Source organism: Gossypium hirsutum, chromosome D03 (genome assembly GCF_007990345.1).
Source record: "Gossypium hirsutum isolate 1008001.06 chromosome D03, Gossypium_hirsutum_v2.1, whole genome shotgun sequence".
In the NCBI taxonomy this organism is placed as follows: Eukaryota; Viridiplantae; Streptophyta; class Magnoliopsida; order Malvales; family Malvaceae; genus Gossypium; species Gossypium hirsutum.
In genome coordinates this window covers 25466834-25488713 of record NC_053439.1, presented here as the reverse complement: position 1 = coordinate 25488713, position 21880 = coordinate 25466834, and the positions used below count along the sequence as shown (strand labels likewise).

Genomic DNA, 21880 nt, shown 5'->3' with positions numbered 1-21880 from the left:
TTTCATTGTTTAAAAACAATAAAAATTATTTTATATTTAAATTTAATTATTAAAAATAATGTCAATATAACTTGTTTATATTTTTATTATTTTAAATGGTAAAACAGGCTAAGTTCAGCTAGCCTAATATTAAAAAATATAAATCTAAGCCTAACCATATTTTGGACTAGGTGGGTTGTATGGGTAGTGAACATTTCTAATTATCATTTAAAGAGTAAATAACATATATTTTTCTAAATTTTGAAAGGTATGTACTGATAGTGGATTGGGTAACATACAACTATTAGGAGAGCCTCTAGATTCAGTATGAAATATACTGATAGTTGAGCATAATATTGTTTCTTTGCGTTGCTAGTACTTTAAAAATGTAATCGATTTGTACTGTAGTAATTGCATTAAATGATTTTAAGGTTTAGGGATTATGTGTTTAGGGATTATGGATTATGGTTTATGGTTTAAGGGTTGGGGTTTAAGGTTTAGGGGTTAAGGGTTAGAGGTTAGGGTTTAAGGGTTATGGGTTTAGGGCTTATGTTTTATGATTCAGGGTTGGGGTTTAAGGTTTGTAAAGCTAGACAGGTATTATATGGAGTTCAATAATCGCGCTCGGAGTCGAATTGGCTGTTGAAATGTTAATACTGTAAGTTGGTATTATATGGATAATTCTAACTTAATAATTAATTACAGCCATTTAATCATTTTTTCTTAATAATTTACAAAAAAATAATAAATGTTTTATAAAATCACTTAACTAATAATTTTTAATAGATTTAAATGAAATTATTTTTTGCGGCGTTTTTGTGAAAAATGCCGCAAAAGGTAAGCAATAGCGGCGTTTTTATAAAAAACGCCACAAAAATAATTTTTACTTTGAAATAATTTTTAGCAGACAAAATAAAAAAATTTTCGCAGAGCAAAACGGCGTCGTTTTGTACAAAATGAAATGATCTTTTGCTGCGTTTTAAAAAAACGATACTAAAGGTGAACAATAGCGGCATTTTTTTATAAAAACACCACAAAAGATATTCAAATTCCCGGTCACTCCCAAAAAAAACAAATTTTGGTTACCCGCTCGTTACTCCCTCTTCTTCTCATGTACTTAATTCTTTTTCCCTTTTAGGGTCTGTTTGATAGGGGGAAAATATTTTTCGGAATTGGTTTTCCCCATTTTCCAGTGTTTGATTGGAGGAAAATATTTTCCTTTTGGAAAATCAACTCCAAAACACGGGAAAATGCCTTACAATTTTGGGAAATTGTCTTACCGATTCAATCTCCGTAAGACATTTTCCTAAAGCTCTCATGCATTCTTCTCCCTTCATCCAGTAAGCTTCCTTCATCCATTCTTCTCCCTTCATTCCTTCAAATTTCCGTTCTTGAAAGCTTCATTTTGGTTCAGAACTGGAAACCGCTGCTGGTACGTTGCAATTCTATTTTTCGACGGTTACTTCGTTTATTTTTCATTTCTTTTTTGCTTTTATGCTCCGTTTATTTTTCATTTCTTTTTGGCTGCTACTGTCGCTGCCATTTCTGCTTTCAAATGATGGGTAAGCTTCATTCTTCTTTTATTCTTCGTTCGATTGTTAATGCTGGAAGCCATCTTTCTAATTTCCACTCTTTTTCTTCTTCTTCTAACACCATTGCTACCCACATCGACTGCCTAAGTAAGAAACCCATGTCCATGCCTGTTAGAGGAAAGGGAAAAACAGACTACTGCTTCGATAATGTTGATCATGCTTTGAGTTTGTTCAATAAGATGATTGAAAAGTACCCAAAGCCTTCAATTGTGGAATTCACTAAATTATTTGCAACCATTGTTAGAATGAAACATTATGTCATTGTTGTTTCTATGTGTAGCCAGATGGAATTATTAGGCGTTTCCCATGATGTTTATTCTGTGAGCATCTCGATTAATTGCTTTTGTCAATTAGGTCGAATTGATTTTGGGTTTTCTGTTTTGGGGAAAATGCTGAAGTTAGGTGTTGAGCCTGATGTTGTAATTTTTTCAACTTTAATTAATAGGCTTTGTAATCAAAGTAATATTTCTGTGGCCGTTTGTGTATTCGATATAATGTTCGATATAATGTTTTCTGGAAAAAGGATTGATCTTTATGGTTGTATTATCTCTAGTAATCTTTTGTAAATATAATGTTTCCATCTTTGTTGTTGATTTATATTCTGCCCTCTTTATACATAATGTTCTGTGTAGAGAATGAGTGTATATGTTGTATCCTGTTGAATGGGAATATATAATTGAACCTATTTTACTTTTCTTTTCCCAGTTGGTTGTGGAAAGAATGTTGGCTTCTGAAGGAATAAAAGGGATAGAATTGGGCAGAGATGAATTTGAAAAACGAGTTTGGGAGTGGAAAGAGAAGTATGTCTTCCCTTAAATTATTTGCATACTTGGTTTTTCTGCTGTTCTTTGCTGATTTTGAATCTGTTACTTTGTACATATCATCTATTGTGTTTTATTTGCTTGGGGGGTTCTCCACAACTTCAATAAATTCTACTTCTTCTCCTTCCAAATACTGATACTTATGGAGTTTTATTGCTTTAACCCGTTGCTTAATTTCTGGTGTTTATTGTTCATATTTGACCATACTTCCAAGTTTTCTGGCAATCTTTTTTCTTTGTGCATTATATAGTAGTTTTAGTTTTATCTTTTCATTTAATTATTATGGTTCATTTATTTTATGATAGGTTTCGACCCCGCATTCTTATTGATGTTAACAAGATTGACATGACCACCACTGTCCTGGGATTTAAGATTTCAATGCCTATCATGATTGCTCCGACTGCTATGCAGAAAATGGCTCACCCTGAAGGTATGAATGTTCTGGTTTTTTAGTACCCTTGTTATGAGATTGTTTGAGCAACTAATGTTCACATATCAGATTGAGCACAGTCGTCTTTGGTTGCTGAGTATGCTTAGACTTGCATGATGATTTACATTGCAACTCTGGATATTTCCTGAAACAGAACAAATTTGTATACGAATGATTTCCAGATGCGAGGGAGTGAATAAAATGTAAAATTTAACTTTCGTATGCAGACATAGCATCAATTCTTACTTATGATGTTCATGGACTATGCCATAGAAGTCAAACAAATCAGCTTAAATTCCATTGCTTACTATCATGTTTCACTTTGCTAACTGATATTTAGCATGTTTATTTTCTCATTTGATCATAATATTCTATCTTCCTGATGTACATGGTATTACTCAATGTGCAGATTCCTCACTTGAGACCTGCGGAATACAAGAGGTCTAGGTTACCTAGGAACAGGAGGACCGTGAACCGTGCCTATGGTGGTTTTGAAGATTCAGAAAACAAAGGAAAATGTTTCATCAAAGAGCCAGTTCAACTGATAAAAGATTCATTATGACAGGAAGTAACAACGTTGTTTCTGATTTTTGTTTTTTTCTTCTAGTTCTACGCTTTTTCAGACATCTCTTGTACAAGTAAACTTCATAAATAAACTTCATAAATAGAGAAAGAATCAAGACACCGCATGTTGTATCAAGATATTGATACTTTTATGTGGTGTAATATTATGCACTTGGACAATGTTGTTATTATGTGGTGTACTACTAATTATGTATTTGGATAATATTATTTCTAGTACTCATTGTGGTTTCGAAGCAATTTATAATTATTCAATACTTGTTTTTTAACACAATTACAAATAATTTATTTGATATTAGTTTTTTTCAATTTATAACCATTAATATTGTAGCTTAATAATTGAGTATTATTATAAATAAATCATTGCAATATATGTAAAAATAATTTAAAATATAAAAATTTATTAATATATATTAATATATGTAAAAACAACTTTTCCGAAAAATATTTTCAGGAAATCTGTCAAACAGTAGAAAATATTTTACACAGATTCAACCAAACACCAAAATTCCATGAGTTCCTTTGCCCCAACATCTCGTAATACCGTTCAAATCCCTAAACCTTTTCTTTTTCTCTCCATGAATTTATATATATATATATATGCATATAACAAATGATCCATTGATTTGGGGTTTTGTTTCTCTCTGAATCAGGACAAAAGGGTTTTCCGATCTATACCAAAAGACCACAGGGATTGATCTATGGAATTCCTTTTTCAGCAGTGTATTTTCTTTTTCCTTTTTCAGTTTTGTTCGATTTTTTTTACTTATTTTCTTTCTCTCTCCACTGTTTCGAAACAAGCTTCTCTTTTGTCAAAGCCATCGGAGCTCGGTAATTGTTCTCAGCTTCAAGTGATTCAGCTTCGTTCGAATCGATTGATCGATAATGTAACGACGGATTTCTCTCGGTTGTCTCATTTAAAAGAGCTTGATTTGGGTTCTAACAAGTTAAATGGTGAAATCGCAGAAGAAATCACCTTTTAGATGGAAATCGCCTTACAGGTAACATACCAGATTCATTTTCAAACATTTCTAATATGAAGTACTTGAATTTATCTAGAAATAATCTTGAAGGTGAGATTCCAAGCGGATTAGGTTCTTTATTCAATGATAGTTCTATATTTCCAATGAATGAAAATTTATGTGGTAAGCCATTGAATAATGACTGTAAAAATGTGAGAAAAAAGAAACAGAGGAAGCTGATTTTGTTGATTACTATGGTCGTTGGTGGTATTGGGCTATTTGTCGTGTTTTGTTGCGGTTACATTTACAGTCTTCTACGGTGGTGGAAGAGGTGGATGACCAGAGAGAAGAAGCGGAGTACGGGTAGTGCTAGTTCGGGAGCAGATCAAAGTCGTGGAAGTTCAACTTCTTTTCGTTGAAGTTCAACTTCGCTGATTCAGGTACAACTATTGCTTTACTTTTTGTTCAAATTTTCGTTTTACAATTTTTTAATATTTTCTAATGTTAAGGAATGTTGATATATTGCAGTAGACTTTGAGAATATTAGACCTCCTGTAATGGAAGGCTTAGATACATTAATCATGGTATGTGGCTTCTTACTTTTACCTTCTTAAACTCTATGTTCCATATGCTTAGCGTCTGGAATTTCTTATCATTTTGCTTGATTTATTCAGAGAAAGAAACAATCTTCAAAGTCAAGTAGCCTTGAAAGCAATGGTATGACTTTCTTGTTGTAACCTTTGATGATTAGTTTACTCCGATTTCACTATCATATATTATTTTTACAAGTTGGGGCTTTCAGGTAGTTCTTCAAATCAAACATCACCTGCATCTCAATGGTTTTCTTCAAAATCATCAAAGAAGGTTTGTTTTGTCATTTTATAGTTGATCTTCCTTTGCTGCTGATGCTCTTGTTACTACCATTTTAGTCTAGGAATAGGGTTTAGGGTTATAAATAATTCCTTTATTTATATCAAATTCATATTTGTCTCTTTATTTTACTTCCATAACAACGTTTTTTATGGTTCATAATTCTATGGTTGAATGAGAAGATAAGATCTACATGTAAGATCGAAGTGTCTGCTGGCCGGAGTTTCTATCTAAGCTTGAAAAATACTTTTATAATAATGTTATATATTTTAATAATTAAATTTAAATATAGTTTTATTATCAAATAGTATTTCAGTGAGACTACATCAAGGTGATTGATTTTTTTTTTTTGCTTTATTCATAATTTAGTTTCGGAGTATACTTATTTTTTTTATTTTGATATCTAATTTTTTTTGTCTTAATATTTAAAATGACCTTCTGCTATGGATTTTAATCCAAAAAGTTAAATGAAGTTAAAAAAAATCAACAATTAAAGAATGTTGTGGCTTTTATATTTTCATAAAATGTATTAGTTATATTATTTTTACTAAAAATATATTTATTAAAATTAATTTTAATTAATAAAATTTATATATTTTTTAATCCATTTGCTTCTCACTTCTCTCTTCCTCTCTCCCCAACTTCTTTTCTTCCCAACACAGTCAACCATGGCTAAAATTTTCCTCTCCATTACTATAGTTATATTTATATCATAGTTATCATTTCTATACACCCCTAAGAAAACAGGAAAGTCATCAAAAAGTAGAGAAGCATATGAAAAGGGGAAGAATATATTGAAATTTGAAGACAATTCGACCGTGAAAAAAACTCAAATTTTGTGTTGAAATTCCGGGATTTACTTATAGATCTAGGAAATTGTAAAAAAATAAATAAAAATTGGGTTTGCTTTTATTTAGATTATTGAGAAAAAAAATAAGAGATCCTTTTTTTTTCTCTCTCTTTTTCGCATAAAGAACATGATGAGGAACATCCATTAGAAAGAACATGATGAAGAACACCTAAAAATTATGTCAGGTTTTTAGGTTAAAAACATTTAATTATTTGTTTCTCCTACCTGGTTCTTGCTTCTGCTCGTATTTCTTTTTGGATGATTAAATTTATTTGTTTAATCCTCATCATCCTGTACAATATCATGCTTGCAAGTTTCTGCTTTCCTCCTTATTGCAGATTTACTATCCTGTTATCCCTCTGTTGTTCTCCTTGATGTGGATATTTCTTGTGAAGAAGTATTTACATTTTGTTGTTTATTCATGCTTACAGGATAGGAGCAAATGGTTTAGAGAACTCGTAAACACTCCTCTATCACTCCTAAACCAGTTGTTTAAATTATTTTCATAGCCTACTTTGATTGCTGTTATTTGTGGGAAAATTAGTCTACATTCTTTAAGCTGATCTTCAACTGCTTCCTACATTGTTTTAGCCTTGGGAAGAAAGTTTGCGAGATGCACACGAGTTTGGAAAACTTGTTCTGTTTTAGAACTTGGATCCAGCTTACTCTTCAGCAGAAGTGGAGGTAATATTTATTATGAATCACAATTAGGTTGTGTTTGAAGCATTTTGTATTTACACGCATAAATTTATGTTTTCTTTCACTTTTCCTCTCCCTACATGTGTGGTTTGTACCTTTTATCTTTCTTATGAATAAGGCAGAAAGCAAGGATATTGTCATGTTTGATCACTGAAGATGCTATGCAGGTTTGTTATGATGCATGCTCATCTGTTTGTCATAGATCTTACATTCAAGCATTTTATTCTTCCCTTATTTAACCTTTTTTTAAATTTTACTTTAATGAACATCCTTTGATCTTGAGATCCAGTTTGTTTAATTTTAAATGTCCTTGTGAATGTTTTCATGAATGAGTGAACTGATATTGTTATGCATTTGTTATTTATCACACCATAATTGTTTTCTCGTTCTTTTTCCAGGGTCATCCTGAAGAATTAGGATCACTTGTTGAAGTTTTAAAGAGTGGAATGGTTACAAGTGATTCAGGACATCAATACAAACTTCAAAGTGATGCAAAATGTGATACAATGGGAACCTTGTGGCGCATTCTAGGAGTAAATAATGGTGCTCAGAGAGTCTTTGGTGAAGCCACTGGATTTTCTCTTCTGCTAACCACCCTCCATAGTTTTCAGGGTGATGGTCACTCAGAAGAACCTTATTTATTAGTTTACATCAAAGTCTTCACATATTTATTACGCCTTATGACAGCAGGGGTGTGTGGTAATACTATTAATAGGACAAAACTGCATGCTATCATATCATCACACACATTTTATGATCTTCTATCCGAGTCTGGCTTGCTGTGTGTGGATTATGAGAAGCAAGTGATACGTCTATTGTTGGAACCTGCTCAAAAGTTTTTCTCTAAGGCTTATTGCTTTGAGTTCATTACAAGATTTCCTTGATTAAGTAAATGTATGATATCTTTTATTACCAAGATTTACTTGATTAAGAAAATGCATTCTATGTTTTATTACCTTGCATATGTATTATTTATTTTAGTTTTGATTTTAAATTTTTATTTTTACTTAAGAGTTCTAACTTTTTTATTTTAATTGTGTTATTAATTTATTATTTTTAATTCTAAATTTAAATTCATTAATTTTGTATTTAGTTTTAAAGTTAAAATTTTTGTAAAAAAATTAATTTAAATAATATTTTTTATTTATACTTAAAACATAATATAATATTTATCATAGAAATAAAAATTATTTGAAAAAAATTTATTTTTTTAAAGATATATTTTTAGCGGCGCTTGTGTGAAAAGCGCCGCTAAAGGTTTTGGTCTTTAGCGGTGCTTGTGGGAAAAGCGTCGCTAAAGGTCTTGATCTTTAGTGGCGTTTATGGGAAAAGCGCCGCTAAAAGTCCGTTTATTTCTTAAAGTTAGCGACACTGTCATTAGCGGCATTTTTGAGAAGCGCCGCAAATAACCTGTTATGGTGTAGTGTCATGCACGGGTTAAATATAATGTCTACACATTAAATAATTATTATTTTAATATATTAAATATGATTGTACCCCCATTGTTTTAGTTTAGTAAGCATGATAATATATTTTAATAAAATATTAAATTTGTTTAATAAAAAATATAATATTATTTTTAAAAATTTTAATTATTTTAATTAAAATTATTTTAATATATTATAAATAATTGAAATTAAATGTAAAAAATTGAAACGCGTCACTTGACGCAAGTATAGATTATGTAAATGTTAAAAGAATATTAAATAAATCATTAAATAAATATTAAATAAATATAATATAATTTATTTAAATTAATATAAAAAAAACTATGGTAATTGAATGATGATTTTCGCAACAGAATCTAATTTATAATTTATTTGAATTATGGTAAAGAATATTTAATGTTCAGTTTTATAATTTAATAAAATAAATAATTGAATTTTTTAATAAAAGTTAATACAGTTTATTTAAATTAATATACACAAAACACATGAAATTATTTATCATATAATTTAATTTTTATTATATACAAAAAAAAAACCTATGATAATTGAAAGTTCAATTTTTATATCAAATTGTTAAAAGTAAATATAATATAATCTATTTAAATTAATATGTTCATGAAATACCAAAAAATATAATAATTAATGGATAATTAATTTTATTATATATTTTTTAGTTTTAATGCATTAAATCATAATATAATTGAATGTTCATAGTTTTAGTGTGAAAATGAACATATTATTATTATTATTATTATTATTATTAGGTTTTTAATTATATTATTATTTTTAGTTCTAAATTATGATTTAAATGAACATACACGAAGGCCATAAATATTAATTAGGTTTTATCATGTAAAAATAATGTTTTTTTAAATATGATGAAAATAATATGATTGATTAAAACAAATTAATGGATAATTAAAAACAAATAACAAATAAATAAAACATAATTGCGTCATTTTTCGCAATTTTAGTGTGTATTTTATTGTATTATATATACGATAACAGTTAATATTCAATATACTTGTGCTATAATTTAATTCCAAAAATTAAAAAGGATGCCACATGTTTTATTATTTTAATATATTGTATTTCTTTCTCCTACAGAGTATATTTCAGCTTTTGAAGTCTAATTTGTTTTTAAAAGAAATTAGTTGACTCTAAATTTTCAGTGGCGATATATCAAACAATTCCGGATGTAATAAATCAATACAAAAGGAGTGAAATTAATAATAGGTAGAAGTGGTTTGATATCAAATATTGTGATATGTTGTTTGTCAGATTGTGAATTATTTGACGAGGTAATTATAAGAAAAAGAAGAATTATTGATGAGATAATGTCTCCTAGAAAATAAATAAATAAATTATAAGCGGAAAGGAAGGAAGCGTAGGTGAATTGTTTGATATAGAAAATGGGTATTACGATTTAGTTGTTTGTTGTATCTCTGGCTCACAGACAAGGAGGGAAGGGGACATGATATGTGTGTCTGACACTAAGCTAGCCCTGGCGGATGCATCATATCATGTCCCATTACACTTTTCACCTTTCAGTCCGAGAGAGAGAGAGAGAGAGAGAGAGAGAGAGAGAGAGAGAGAGAGAGAGAGAGCGTTTGATGCAATTCGGCTTCAATTATATCAACACTGCCCGTTTTTCGTGAAAAAGGAATTGCTTCATCGAATCTATCCCCATGGCATAACCTCCCTTTTGCTGTTCCCAAACATACTACACTCTCTCCCTGCTTTACCCTTTACCCTCTTTTGCTTTGACTTGTTTCTTCAGAAGCATACTGAATCATCTTCTTTGATCTACCTAACAGCACCCCTCCATTTCCTCCTGCACCCCATCTTCTCTTGCCTTTCTTTCTTCTCTCTCACTCTCCCACTGTAATCATTCCTCGGGTTTCCTTTCATCTTTACCTAAAACTATGGGGCTACTTGCTTCTCCATCACTACTAGTTTTCTGGCAATATCTCTAATGGGATATGTTTGTCCTTTTTTGGGTTTTCAATCTCTGGGAAGTCTTCACCTTTTGTACACTGACTGCGATGCTTTGACCAGTGAGAAAGTTGCTGTCTTTTGGGCTCCAACCTCACTGCTTTTTCCTCAAAAACTTGTTATGTGAAGAGGAGGCTCAGATAATGGCATTTTTGTACTTGTCATTTTTTGTGGTTGGGATTCTATCAGGACCAGTTCTTGTGGATGCTCAGCTCCATGATGAAGCTACATTGTTAGCCATTAAAAAGGAGCTGGGTGGTGTACCGGGTTGGGGTGACAACAGCACGGACTACTGCAATTGGGAAGGCATTCATTGTGGCTTCAGCCATTCATTTGTTGAAAGGCTTGATCTTTCTAGGCGTATGCTTAGAGGTAATGTTACTCTAATATCTAATCTTAAAGCTTTAGAACACCTTGACCTTTCTTATAATAACTTCAACGGGCCAATTCCTTCAGCTTTTGGGAATTTATCCCAGCTTCAATATCTGGATTTGTCATTGAATAAGTTTGAAGGTTCTATTCCGTTGGAGTTGGCTGGTCTTAGAAACCTTAGATCATTGAACTTGTCAAACAACTTACTTGTAGGAGAGATACCTCAAGAATTCAAGGTGCTAGAAAATTTGCAGGAAATTCAGATTTCTAGCAATAGGTTGAGTGGTTCTATCCCACATTGGGTGGGCCATTTGACCAATTTGAGAATTTTTACAGCTTATGAGAACCAATTAGGTGGTGAAATTCCTGATAATCTAGGCTCCCTTTCTGAACTCAAATTGCTGAACCTTCATTCTAACCGGCTTGATGGTCCAATACCAAAGAGCATTTTTGGTATGGGGAAGCTGGAAGTTTTGGTTCTCACCCAGAATGGACTCACCGGTGATCTTCCTGAAGCAATTGGTAAGTGCATTGGCCTCTCAAGCATCCGTATCGGGAATAACAAACTTGTTGGTGTGATTCCCAGTACAATTGGAAATGTTAGCAGCCTCACATACTTTGAAGCAGATAATAACAATCTCTCTGGTGAAATCGTCTCGGAGTTTGCTCAGTGTACTAATCTTACACTCCTAAATTTGGCCTACAATGGATTTACTGGAATAATCCCTCCGGAGATTGGACAACTTACGAATCTTCAAGAGCTCATTCTTTCTGGGAACAGTCTGTTAGGTAATATTCCAACATCAATTCTCGGGTGCAAGAATCTTAACAAGCTTGATTTAAGCAACAACAGATTTAATGGTACCATACCCAATGATATTTGCAATATGACAAGATTGCAGTACTTGCTCTTGGGACAGAATTCTATCCAAGGGGAAATACCTCATGAGATTGGAGACTGTGTGAAACTGCTTGAATTGCAACTTTGCAGCAACTATATAACTGGAAGTATCCCTCCTGAGATTGGCCGTATTCGCAACTTGCAGATAGCTTTAAATTTGAGTTTCAATCATCTTCATGGTCAACTGCCACCGGAATTAGGGAAACTAGACAAGTTGGTTTCTCTTGATGTCTCCAGTAACCAGATTAGTGGTGATATTCCACCTGAATTTAAGGGTATGTTGAGCTTGATAGAAGTCAATTTCTCAAATAATCTGCTTGCTGGCCCGATACCAACATTTGTACCATTCCAGAAGAGTACAAACTCCAGCTTTCAAGGAAATAAAGGGCTCTGCGGGGAGCCATTGAATTTCTTATGTGCTAACTCTATTGGTTCAGACCAGGCGAACTACCACCATAGGGTTTCCTACAGGATTATACTAGCTGTTATTGGTTCAGGTCTTGCGGTGTTTGTATCAGTCATAATGGTGGTTCTGCTCTTTATGATGAGGGAGAGACAAGAAAAAGCATCAAAAAGTGTAGACATTGTAGACGAAGCAACCGACAACCAACCAACAATAATAGCAGCGAATGTGTTTGTGGAGAATCTCAGGCAGGCAATAGATCTCGATGCTGTAATCAAAGCCACTTCAAAGGATTCAAATAAGATCAACAGTGGGACTTTCAGCACCATTTACAAGGCAGTCATGCCTTCTGGATTGGTTTTGTCAGTGAAGAGACTGAAATCAATGGACAGAACCATAATTCATCATCAAAATAAGATGATAAGGGAGCTTGAAAGACTAAGCAAGCTCAATCATGACAATCTTGTACGACCGATTGGTTTTGTCATCTACGAAGATGTTGCTCTTCTGTTGCATCAATATTTACCCAATGGCACACTAGCTGAACTTCTTCATGAGTCCTCAAAGCAGTCGGAGTATCAGCCTGACTGGCCCAGAAGACTATCGATTGCTATTGGAGTAGCAGAAGGATTGGCTTTCCTTCATCATGTGGCAATTATCCACCTTGATATCTCTTCGGGTAATGTACTTCTGGATGCAGACTTTAAGCCATTGCTTGGGGAGATAGAAATATCAAAGCTCTTAGATCCATCCAAGGGCACTGCAAGTATTAGTGCTGTAGCCGGCTCCTTTGGCTATATCCCCCCTGGTAAGTATCATAGCTCACAGTAGCATATGGTTTAAAATTTAATCTGTTTCTTTCCTTCTGCGTCACTATTTTGCATAATGGTTTATGTTTTTGGGTCCAGAATATGCGTATACAATGCAAGTCACTGCACCAGGAAATGCATATAGCTACGGTGTTGTGTTGCTTGAGATCCTCACCACCCGAATACCAGTTGACGATGATTTCGGTGAAGGAGTAGACTTGGTGAAATGGGTTCACGGGGCTCCGGTGAGAGGGGAAACCCCTGAGCAGATACTTGATGCAAAGTTAAGCACTGTTTCATTTGGTTGGAGGAGAGAAATGCTTGCAGCTTTGAAGGTGGCTTTGCTATGCACCGACAGCACACCTGCCAAACGACCAAAGATGAAGAAGGTAGTGGAAATGCTGCAAGAAATAAGGCAAAACTGATCAACAAGCTAAGATGTTTACATTCTGAAAGCATTTGGGTAGGGTGGTTTTTTTTTTTTTGGGGGGGGGTATGAGAATCGGGTTGAAACTGGAGAAAGTGGAAGTAAGTATTGCTAGATCAAAGGTCTCTGCTTTGTTTAGATTGGAATCTTTAGCAGTAAAAAAAAAAACTTCGTAATCTCAGTTGGAGTGAGTCCTTGTTTATTGCTGAATACAGAAGAATTCCAAGTCATATTGCACAAACATGATTTCCCAATTTGTGGTACATATCATTTTCTCCTTTATTGCCGTTGCACTTACCTGCAATCACTAAGCTCCCAACACTTGGAATTGCTTGATTTGAATTGGAGACCATCAGTGTTACTCAGAACGTGGATATGTTGGTTTGGTTTAGTAGCAACATAAATCTACCTTATATATTCAATCTTTTCTATAACTGCTTTATTTCTGTCAAAGATTTTGCTTGAGAAGATCAACCACATGCTGTTCTAAACCTGCTGTAGATTTATTTGGTGAATTTTCATAAAAAAAAAACTGAAAATCAAATCAAAAAAATTAAAAGATATTGTTTTAATACGAGTTATCTACCTTTAAAAAAAATAGTAAGAGTTATTAAATTAATTAATTTATCAATAGTTATTAAATTCAAATAATGTTCCAAATTCATAGTTTAATTGTTTAAATTTTCACATAAAAAATTTATTAATCATATTTTATTAAATAGAAATAATCTTCAATAAATAGAATTAAAGATATCAATTCAAAAAACTATTAAGATGAAATATGATATCTTTAATTCCACTTGTTGAAATTATTTTCTTTTAATAAAATATGATTAATAGATTATTTTTTCATGAGAAATTTAAACATTTTATTGAAATAATATTTTAATTAAGATCATTTTTATTTAATAAGTCATATTTAATAGGCTTGCTATTTTAATTAAGATCATTTTTATTTAATAAGTCATATTTAATAGGCTTGCTTATATGAAACAACTATAATTTTACTTAAAATTTTAGACTATATTGTTACAGGGAATTAATTTAATAAAGAATGCACTTCATAATTAATTTCATTATAAGTGAAAAATTGTTATAGATGTTATGAATATCTTCTTAAGTGGATGTCTAGCATGATCAAGATAAAATTTTAATGTAATTTAAATTCTAATAATTATTAGAATTATATCTCTATTTCTTTTATATTTCTTATGCCTATAAATAGAGACTATGATGAAGTATTGTAATCATCCCTTTTGATCAATAAAGGACATCCTTTATTGCTTTCATATTTTATTTGTTCTTTATTATCTCCATCTCTCTTTATTTTATAACACGATATCAGCACGATCTTGCTCAAAGTGATAGTTCCTTTTATTGACGATCAAATTTATCCTTCATGATTTTTAATATTTTTTATGGCAAGATGCAAAGTTTTTACAGGAAGTTTCTTTTATTCAATGTTTCATATCTGATTATTGTTTTTCATTCTTCTTTCATTATTCGTTATCATTGTTTTGATTAACTTATTTTACTTTTTGTTCTTAAGGATGGTGAAAGATTTGATACCGTTATCTATATGAAATCGAGAAGTCAGATTCACTCTCAAAGTTTGCTTTTTGATATTTGCTTGGGGATAATATCTTTTTCTTCATTACAAAGGATATTTATATTCACTACTTATCATCCATGGTAATGTAAGTCAATTTAATCAATTTCTTTTGAAATTTGATTTGACTTCTATTAAAAAGTTCAATTTATATAATACACTATCTGTATCTCTATGAATTTATAAAACCCTTCACACATTTAGTTATTGGGATTTTTATGTGGAGATAAATATTTTTTCATTTCTAATAGAATTTATTGGTTTAATTTTGATTTTGGTTAAGATATATGATTATTGCGGAATGTGAGTAAAAATACTTATTTGTCATGAACTTTAGGATATTCATTTTGTCTGTGATAATTTCATATCATTGTAAAATTTGAGATGAAATTATGTCATAAGAGGTGGAGGTTAGAAAATGTTTATATTTAAACTTTTATAGCTGTAAAGTTATTTTAAGTTGACATTATAATATTTTATATTTTGTTGTGGTATGATATATAAAATATATATTATCTAACCATAATGATTTATTAGTGACATGAATTTATTATTTGTTACGTTTAATATATGTTTTATTTATACCTATTCATTTTATTTTTATATGAATAAATAAAATTTTATTTAAAATAAATTAACAATTCATTAAGATTATACAATTAAATGATTATACGCTCCTAAAGAGCTAATATTGCATCAAACTGTAAAAAGCTCTTTTAGAGCTTATATTTTAGCTCCTTATGATGTAAAATTTTATAAAATATAATATTGTTTTTCAAGTTAAGAAGATATATCTTGAATAAAACCTTCATGTGTTTTACATTAAAACCATATATATAAATAACATGAGATACTCATGTATTTGTATTATATATATTCCCCGAAGGAATACATTACACTATTTGATTGAAATATCTAATGTGCTCCTGCAGTAGCAATATTGTGAAAATGAATTTAACAGTATTTTCAAACGATCTCATACATTTTAGTGGCTAAGCAAAATAATAAGTTACTAATGAAAAACTATGAAATTCTTCCCACTAGTTTTGCTTCATTCCCTGAAGTGAATGTAGCAGTACATAACAATTATGAAAAATAAAAATATAGAGATCATGATTGTTGTTGTAATTGAGGATGTGATTGGAGGCGGTCGTTAGCAGGAGAGCAATCACTTAGGTGGTTAATGTAACGCTTCGAATTTGAGTCGATCCATCCCGGTCAGGTTTGGGGTGTCATAGTTATTATATAGGTATGTGAAGTTTCAATTAGGAAATTTTAATGTTTAATTAGTTAATTAATTAAAAAGGACTAAATCATTAAAGTCAAAAAATTTAATCACTATTGAATTATAATGGTTAAATAGCTTGGCTTGTGGATGTGTGAGGACTTATGAAGTAATTATACCATGTTTTATTTTAGGAATTATATGGTTAAATAGCTTGGCTAGTTGACGGTTAAGGCATTTAATTATGGATTATATATGTTATATTATAAGTTAAATAATAATAAAGTAATAAAATAAGTAAAGTTAAAAATAAGAAAACACAAAGAATTAGTGTCTTCTACTTCGTTTAAGTTGAGCACCGAAATCACCTGGGAGAACTTGGGAAGCTTCGGCTTTGATATGTCCATTGCATGTAAGTGAGTTTTTCATTTGTTTTTCATAAATTTTATGTTTTTGAGATCGTTATAATTAGGTCCAACTAACTCGTATCTTCGTTTTCGAAACTGTTAAAGATTTTAGATTTTTCCATTAATGGATCTTAGCTGTTTTTTTATGTTAGATGAAAGATTTATAATCTTAGTTGTCAAATATGACTATTTTATAAAGTGATTTTTAGTAATTTTAGTGTTGAAGGACTAAATTATTAAAATAGTAAAATTTCGTGAAATTCTTGTAAAATATGTTAAATATAGACTATATAGGGATTAAGGAGAATTTGGCTAGCATGGTTTGGGATTAAATGTGTTCAATTTGAGAGTTTTGGATTTAGGGATTAAATTGAATAAAATGAAAAAATTAAGGGTAAAAGTGTAAAATGTTGATTAAAGGTCAAATATGTATAATTAAGTGTTTAAATTATTTGGATTGGTTAATTGAATGAAGTTATCATATTTAGATCAAGAATCGAATTGTACGGAGAATAATTGGGAAACAGGAGAAATCGCGAATTAGTCCCTACGAGTCTATCGTTAGCATATTCTAGGTAAGTTCATGGAATTATTATATAAGGTTATATGTTTATAAATTATGTTGTTTTCTATTTGTTTAAATAGAGTTGTGATTTAATATTTAGTAACAAAATTTAATTATGAATTGTATATAATTAAGTATAAAGTAAATGTGTACTATTCGAAAGTTGAGAAATGATTGTTAAATATGAATAATATTATCTCGAAATGGATGAAATAAATATACAGTATATGTACAAATATTGTGGAAGTGCCTCTGACTTTGTTAATATGATGAACTCAGTTTAAATGCCCGTTTGAACGTAGTAAACGATTAGGATGCGATTGGCATGCCAATAGAGTTAGAACGCACGATTGTACTGGATTGCACTTTGATGCATCTATTTGCACTTCAGTGCCTCTGTTACGTATCTTTGATGCCTCCAGTGTAGTGTGGTGTAGTTACTTGAGTATCCGAGTCAAGTTACTATAGTTCATCGGGCTATGTATTAATTGACTTAAAACTTTTACTTGCTCAATACTCTTGAATGATCAAATTGCTACTATGTGATAAATAGCATTAAGAAATGTTTTTGTATAAATATTGATAAGTACATTGAGATATGGTAATTGATAGAATTTGGTTAGTTCTTTTGAAAAATATCATTTATGTTATAAATGATTATATACTAATGTGGTGAGATCTAGCATTTCGTTATCAAGAATTAGAAATTTATCATCTTGATTATCTATTTTGTTTACGGTAAGTTGATATTGAATTCATGAATATTTGGAGATGATATGTTTAGATGAGTATGGAGATGTTAGGTGATAAAATTGAATAATTAATGATTATGTGTTTAAAAGTTGTTTGTAACAATATTGAAACGAATGGAAAGTTTATAATTATATGTATGAAATGCACGCTTTGTAAATTTGATGTTGGTGATAGAGTTAAGTATTTAAAATATCAAAGAATGATTTGTTTTGATTTGAACTATTGTGGTGTATGAATCACTCAATTGAAAGTTTTGGTACTGACATTATGTGATTTTGGAAACGATTGTTAGGTTTAGAAATTTAATGCTCTTTTAGTATTCATTTATAGATTGAGGTAAGTTGATTTGAATCTTTAGCTATGGACTTACTAAACTTCTTAAGCTTACCTATTTTCATTTTTGTTTTTGTAGTTAACATTTTGCGGAACTGGTCGGACGGATCAATTTCGGAGCTCACACTGTCCAACCCCTTTTTGGTAGTTTTGCTTTAGCTATTTTAGTTTGTGGCATGTATATAGGACTTGATGTTGTCAAGGTTATCTTGTTAGTTCGATTTGTAGTTAAGCTTATGTGTTTATGTTTTGATAGAGTATGTCTCATATTGATATAGTTTTGTATGGCAATGTTTTGTGTACTTGTTGTTAGGCATTATTTTGGCTTGGTATCTTTTGTAGTGATTGAAATGTGGTATGGTCAATTTGTTAGGTAATTAATGATAATGGTCATATTTGATTTGTCTTTGGTATATGATATTTGGTAATTGGAATCTTTATTTGTTAAATTGAATAGCATGTATATGGTGGTGAAATTCTTAGATGATTTGCTTATTGTATAGTTGAGGTGTCAATGAGGACACATTGGTTAGGCACATAAATGTGAATTTTGGTATAATTTAGGTGTGTTAAATGTGATTTTGAAAAGGTAATTTTGGCTAGAAATAGTATGGTTTGGTGTTTAAGTAATGGTGTTTGTTTTGGCTTGAAAATGGAGTCATTTAGGAGCACACATGTGTGTTTTGAGTTAATGAGTTACACGGTCTAGCACACGATCTGTGACACGGCTGTGTGTCCATACTTTGATTTGTACACGGTTGGCCACACGGCCATGTCCCTGAGCCACACGGCTTGAGCTCTATCACACAGCCTTGCCACAAAGCCATGTGACCTCTGTTTTCAAAAAAATTTCATGTTTTCTATTTTAATTCTGATTAATCCCTGATTGTTTACAAAATTATTTTTAGGTCCCAAAAACTCAATATAAGGCTTGTAAATATATGTGTATTATGAATAATGTTAACTTTAGATTTATTATTTGTAAGGTAATAAATGTATGATTAAATGATGTTAAATGTTTCGATTTGTATTGTAATACTCTATATCATTAATTCGATATCAGTGACAGAATAAGAGTGTTACATTTAATTGTATCAGAGCTACGATTTAGTTGATTCTAGGACTAACGTAGCACGTATTGAGTCTAGTATATATACATGCCATAAATACCAGTGATAGTGTGATGCTTTTGATCTGATCTAACCCTATTTTCTTTTGATTTAAAAGATGTTGGTAGATTTTAAATCGTGTCGTTATTGTTGAAATCAAAAGTAATGTTCTAGCCCACGAGCAAGGAGCGAGTATTTAGCATGCCAGTTCCGCAAATGTCCGAAAATACGGTAAAGAATGTTATTTTGGCTTAATAGATTATTGTATTAATGAATTTTTTATGAATTAATCTTGTGGCTCCACAACCTTTATTCCCCTACTATGCTTAACCCAACACCCTGTGGTCCTCAAAGTTCCCCTCCTATATGTATATCTAGATGTCCCATGGATAAGATTCATAAATGTAGGGTTGATGAGTTTAGAGGTAAAATATATGATTATTTAGTTAGGGTGAAATTTTGGTTAGAAAATGTTTAGAGAATATCTGATGATTTGGTATGGCCACTTGATGATTACTTAATTTGTACAATATTATTATTAATGACAAAGTTTATCAGTGGTAGTACGTTATTAGATATTGTATCGAAAGAGAAAGTTAATCGGAATCTTGTATGAACTGAATTCAGAAAATAATATGTCAGTAAATGATATTTGGAATAGAAAAGAAAGAGTTTCCTGAGCTAAAATAGGAAAACAAGACTATATCAGATTATGAATGAGAGTTTTTACAACTTAAGTTAGTATACTCGCGAGATTGTACCGACTAATTATTGAAATGTGTACTTGTTACGAAGATGGAATGATTTTTATAAACTAAAATGTTGGTTGAAGTAATGGAAATATGGTGAATTCTTGATTTTGTATGATCGAGCGCAGTAAATGGAAGAGATCTGTGATAGTAACAAAAAGATTGAAATGAAATTTTGTGACTCTAGTAAAATAAATATATCTAAATTGTCTTCAGCTCCACTCTCAAAGAAACCGAGTTACTCTTGGCTATAGTGTTGTATTGTCTGGATTCACCAGAAGAAATAAGTCGAGGCAGAATGATTAAAGATTCTAGTAGACATTGGAAGTCAGTATTGGCAGTGTCTGCAACGTCGATAAATTTTGTTTGTGATCATTGTGGAAAGTTCTACAAGGATGTGCGTTGAGTTATGACTGGAGCCTGTTTTCAATGTGGATCTACCAAACATTTGGTGAAGGGTTTATCAAAGAAATCAAACATTTTTTTAAAATCAAGTTGTTTCACAGATATTCGTCTCTCAAGGAGGTAGACAACTAAGATAAAGCAGTAATACTAGAACTTACGCCATTCAAGCCAAATAAGAGACTTTTGTCCCAAATATATTAATCGGTAATATGTAGCATGGGCTGGTTGACTCTGCATGATGATGAAGTAAATTATAGTCAGAAACGAATCTATTTGAGATATCAGATTTAACGAATTAATTACTGTTAAGTTAGACAGAACTGCTTGTGTTATAAATGTTATATCTGTGATTTTTACGCAGAGAATGGTTCGTAAAGAATGTAAAGCATTATTAGTTTACATTCTATAGTCTTGAGCATCAGAGTTGATGATTGATTAGTTATCGACAGATAAAGAATTCACTTATATGTTTCCTAATGAATTAATCAAATTATTATCAAAACAAGAATTGAATTTACTATTGAGATAATGCTCAAAACTACTCTAGTATCTATTGTTCCGTATAAAATAGCTTCTATTGAATTAAAGAAGTTAAAGAGGCAGTGACAAGAGTTAGTTGGTAGAGGTTTTATATGACTAGAGGTGTAATTTGATAAGATAATATTGTGATTATGAGAATTGTATAATGGTTTCAGATATTAGATCAAAGGCATCATGATGAACCACTACTTGTTATTTTATAGAAATGAGTTAATTATTTTGAAAAAGGATTATTGTATCTTTAAATATTGATTTTCGACTAGATGGTTGTCAGTTCAAAGTTATAAGACAAATGTTTTGTTCAGAATTTTTGATGATAGCTCTATCATTGATGAAATAGTTGTAAATATCAGTTTTGCTGGTTTGAATAAATACTAGCAGAGTTCTGAACAAATGAAAGTTATATTAACAGATGTCTTAGAATTGATTTTGAGATGGTACAAATGTCTAGAGCTCCTTAAGTATGAAAACTAGTTTAATCTGCCACAATGAATTGCGACAGATCAAACTCCCCCACACTAAAGTCATTGCTTATCCTCAAGCAAGAGAACAAAAACAAAATAAAATAAAAGATGACTTTTGAGAAAATATGATACAAGGACGAGTTTTGGAACACATAACTAGGGCTAATCATACATACATGTAACTCTAGCATGATATATAAATGACATACCGTTCTCAGTTTCAAACATCTAAGTTCAGCATTGTACAAAATATATGAACAACAAGATTATAATATATATTGATCCATCAATAAATCATATAGGTAATTTGGTTATCTTAGCATAATACAAATAGTCATCATTGTAATTACTTGATACAATGTCCATTCATGAATAGATTTACCAATGTCACATAGGGCTTTTTGGCTTGTAACGTTCTGAACTTTAAGGTTGGTATGGAATTGAAGAAAAGGAGCATGAAAACAGTTTCAAGAATGAAAGTTGTTTGGCCACTATTCTCCCCCTTAATAGCCCTTGTCTGCTTACCGCCTTATTTCTCCTTCTCTCACCTTCCTTATTTCTCCATGTAGGAAGTCACAACA

The 21880-nt window shown here is 31.1% G+C and overlaps 3 protein-coding genes across 12 annotated transcripts; all 3 read left to right on the top strand.

Moving 5' to 3' along the window:
- The first annotated feature begins 1555 nt into the window (after window positions 1–1555).
- LOC107945374 (uncharacterized) lies at window positions 1556–3557 on the top strand. Its single transcript, XM_041089935.1, has 4 exons — window positions 1556–1891; window positions 2277–2371; window positions 2698–2822; window positions 3232–3557. Exons 1-4 carry the CDS (start codon window positions 1670–1672, stop codon window positions 3267–3269), a joined length of 480 nt encoding a protein of 159 aa, XP_040945869.1. The 5' UTR covers window positions 1556–1669; the 3' UTR covers window positions 3270–3557.
- Window positions 3558–3860: 303 nt separating this feature from the next.
- LOC107945373 (protein SPIRRIG) lies at window positions 3861–7740 on the top strand. Of its 10 annotated transcripts, none has more exons than XM_041089480.1 (10): window positions 3976–4291; window positions 4371–4405; window positions 4677–4806; window positions 4895–4950; window positions 5041–5083; window positions 5169–5230; window positions 6518–6544; window positions 6678–6770; window positions 6904–6952; window positions 7184–7740. In XM_041089480.1, the coding sequence occupies exons 5-10, from the start codon at window positions 5081–5083 to the stop codon at window positions 7667–7669; spliced, it is 720 nt and encodes a 239-aa protein (XP_040945414.1). In that variant the 5' UTR covers window positions 3976–4291; window positions 4371–4405; window positions 4677–4806; window positions 4895–4950; window positions 5041–5080; the 3' UTR covers window positions 7670–7740. The 10 variants fall into 10 exon arrangements, 7 of the variants coding, with proteins under 7 accessions (XP_040945415.1, XP_040945419.1, XP_040945416.1 ...); XM_041089483.1 differs by having other exon boundaries at window positions 4591–4806; XM_041089481.1 differs by adding an exon at window positions 3861–3941 and having other exon boundaries at window positions 4058–4806.
- A 1841-nt stretch (window positions 7741–9581) lies between these two features.
- Window positions 9582–13403, top strand: LOC107945372 (leucine-rich repeat receptor-like tyrosine-protein kinase PXC3). Its single transcript, XM_016879347.2, has 2 exons — window positions 9582–12712; window positions 12813–13403. The coding sequence occupies exons 1-2, from the start codon at window positions 10372–10374 to the stop codon at window positions 13136–13138; spliced, it is 2667 nt and encodes an 888-aa protein (XP_016734836.2). The 5' UTR covers window positions 9582–10371; the 3' UTR covers window positions 13139–13403.
- Window positions 13404–21880: the final 8477 nt, after the last annotated feature.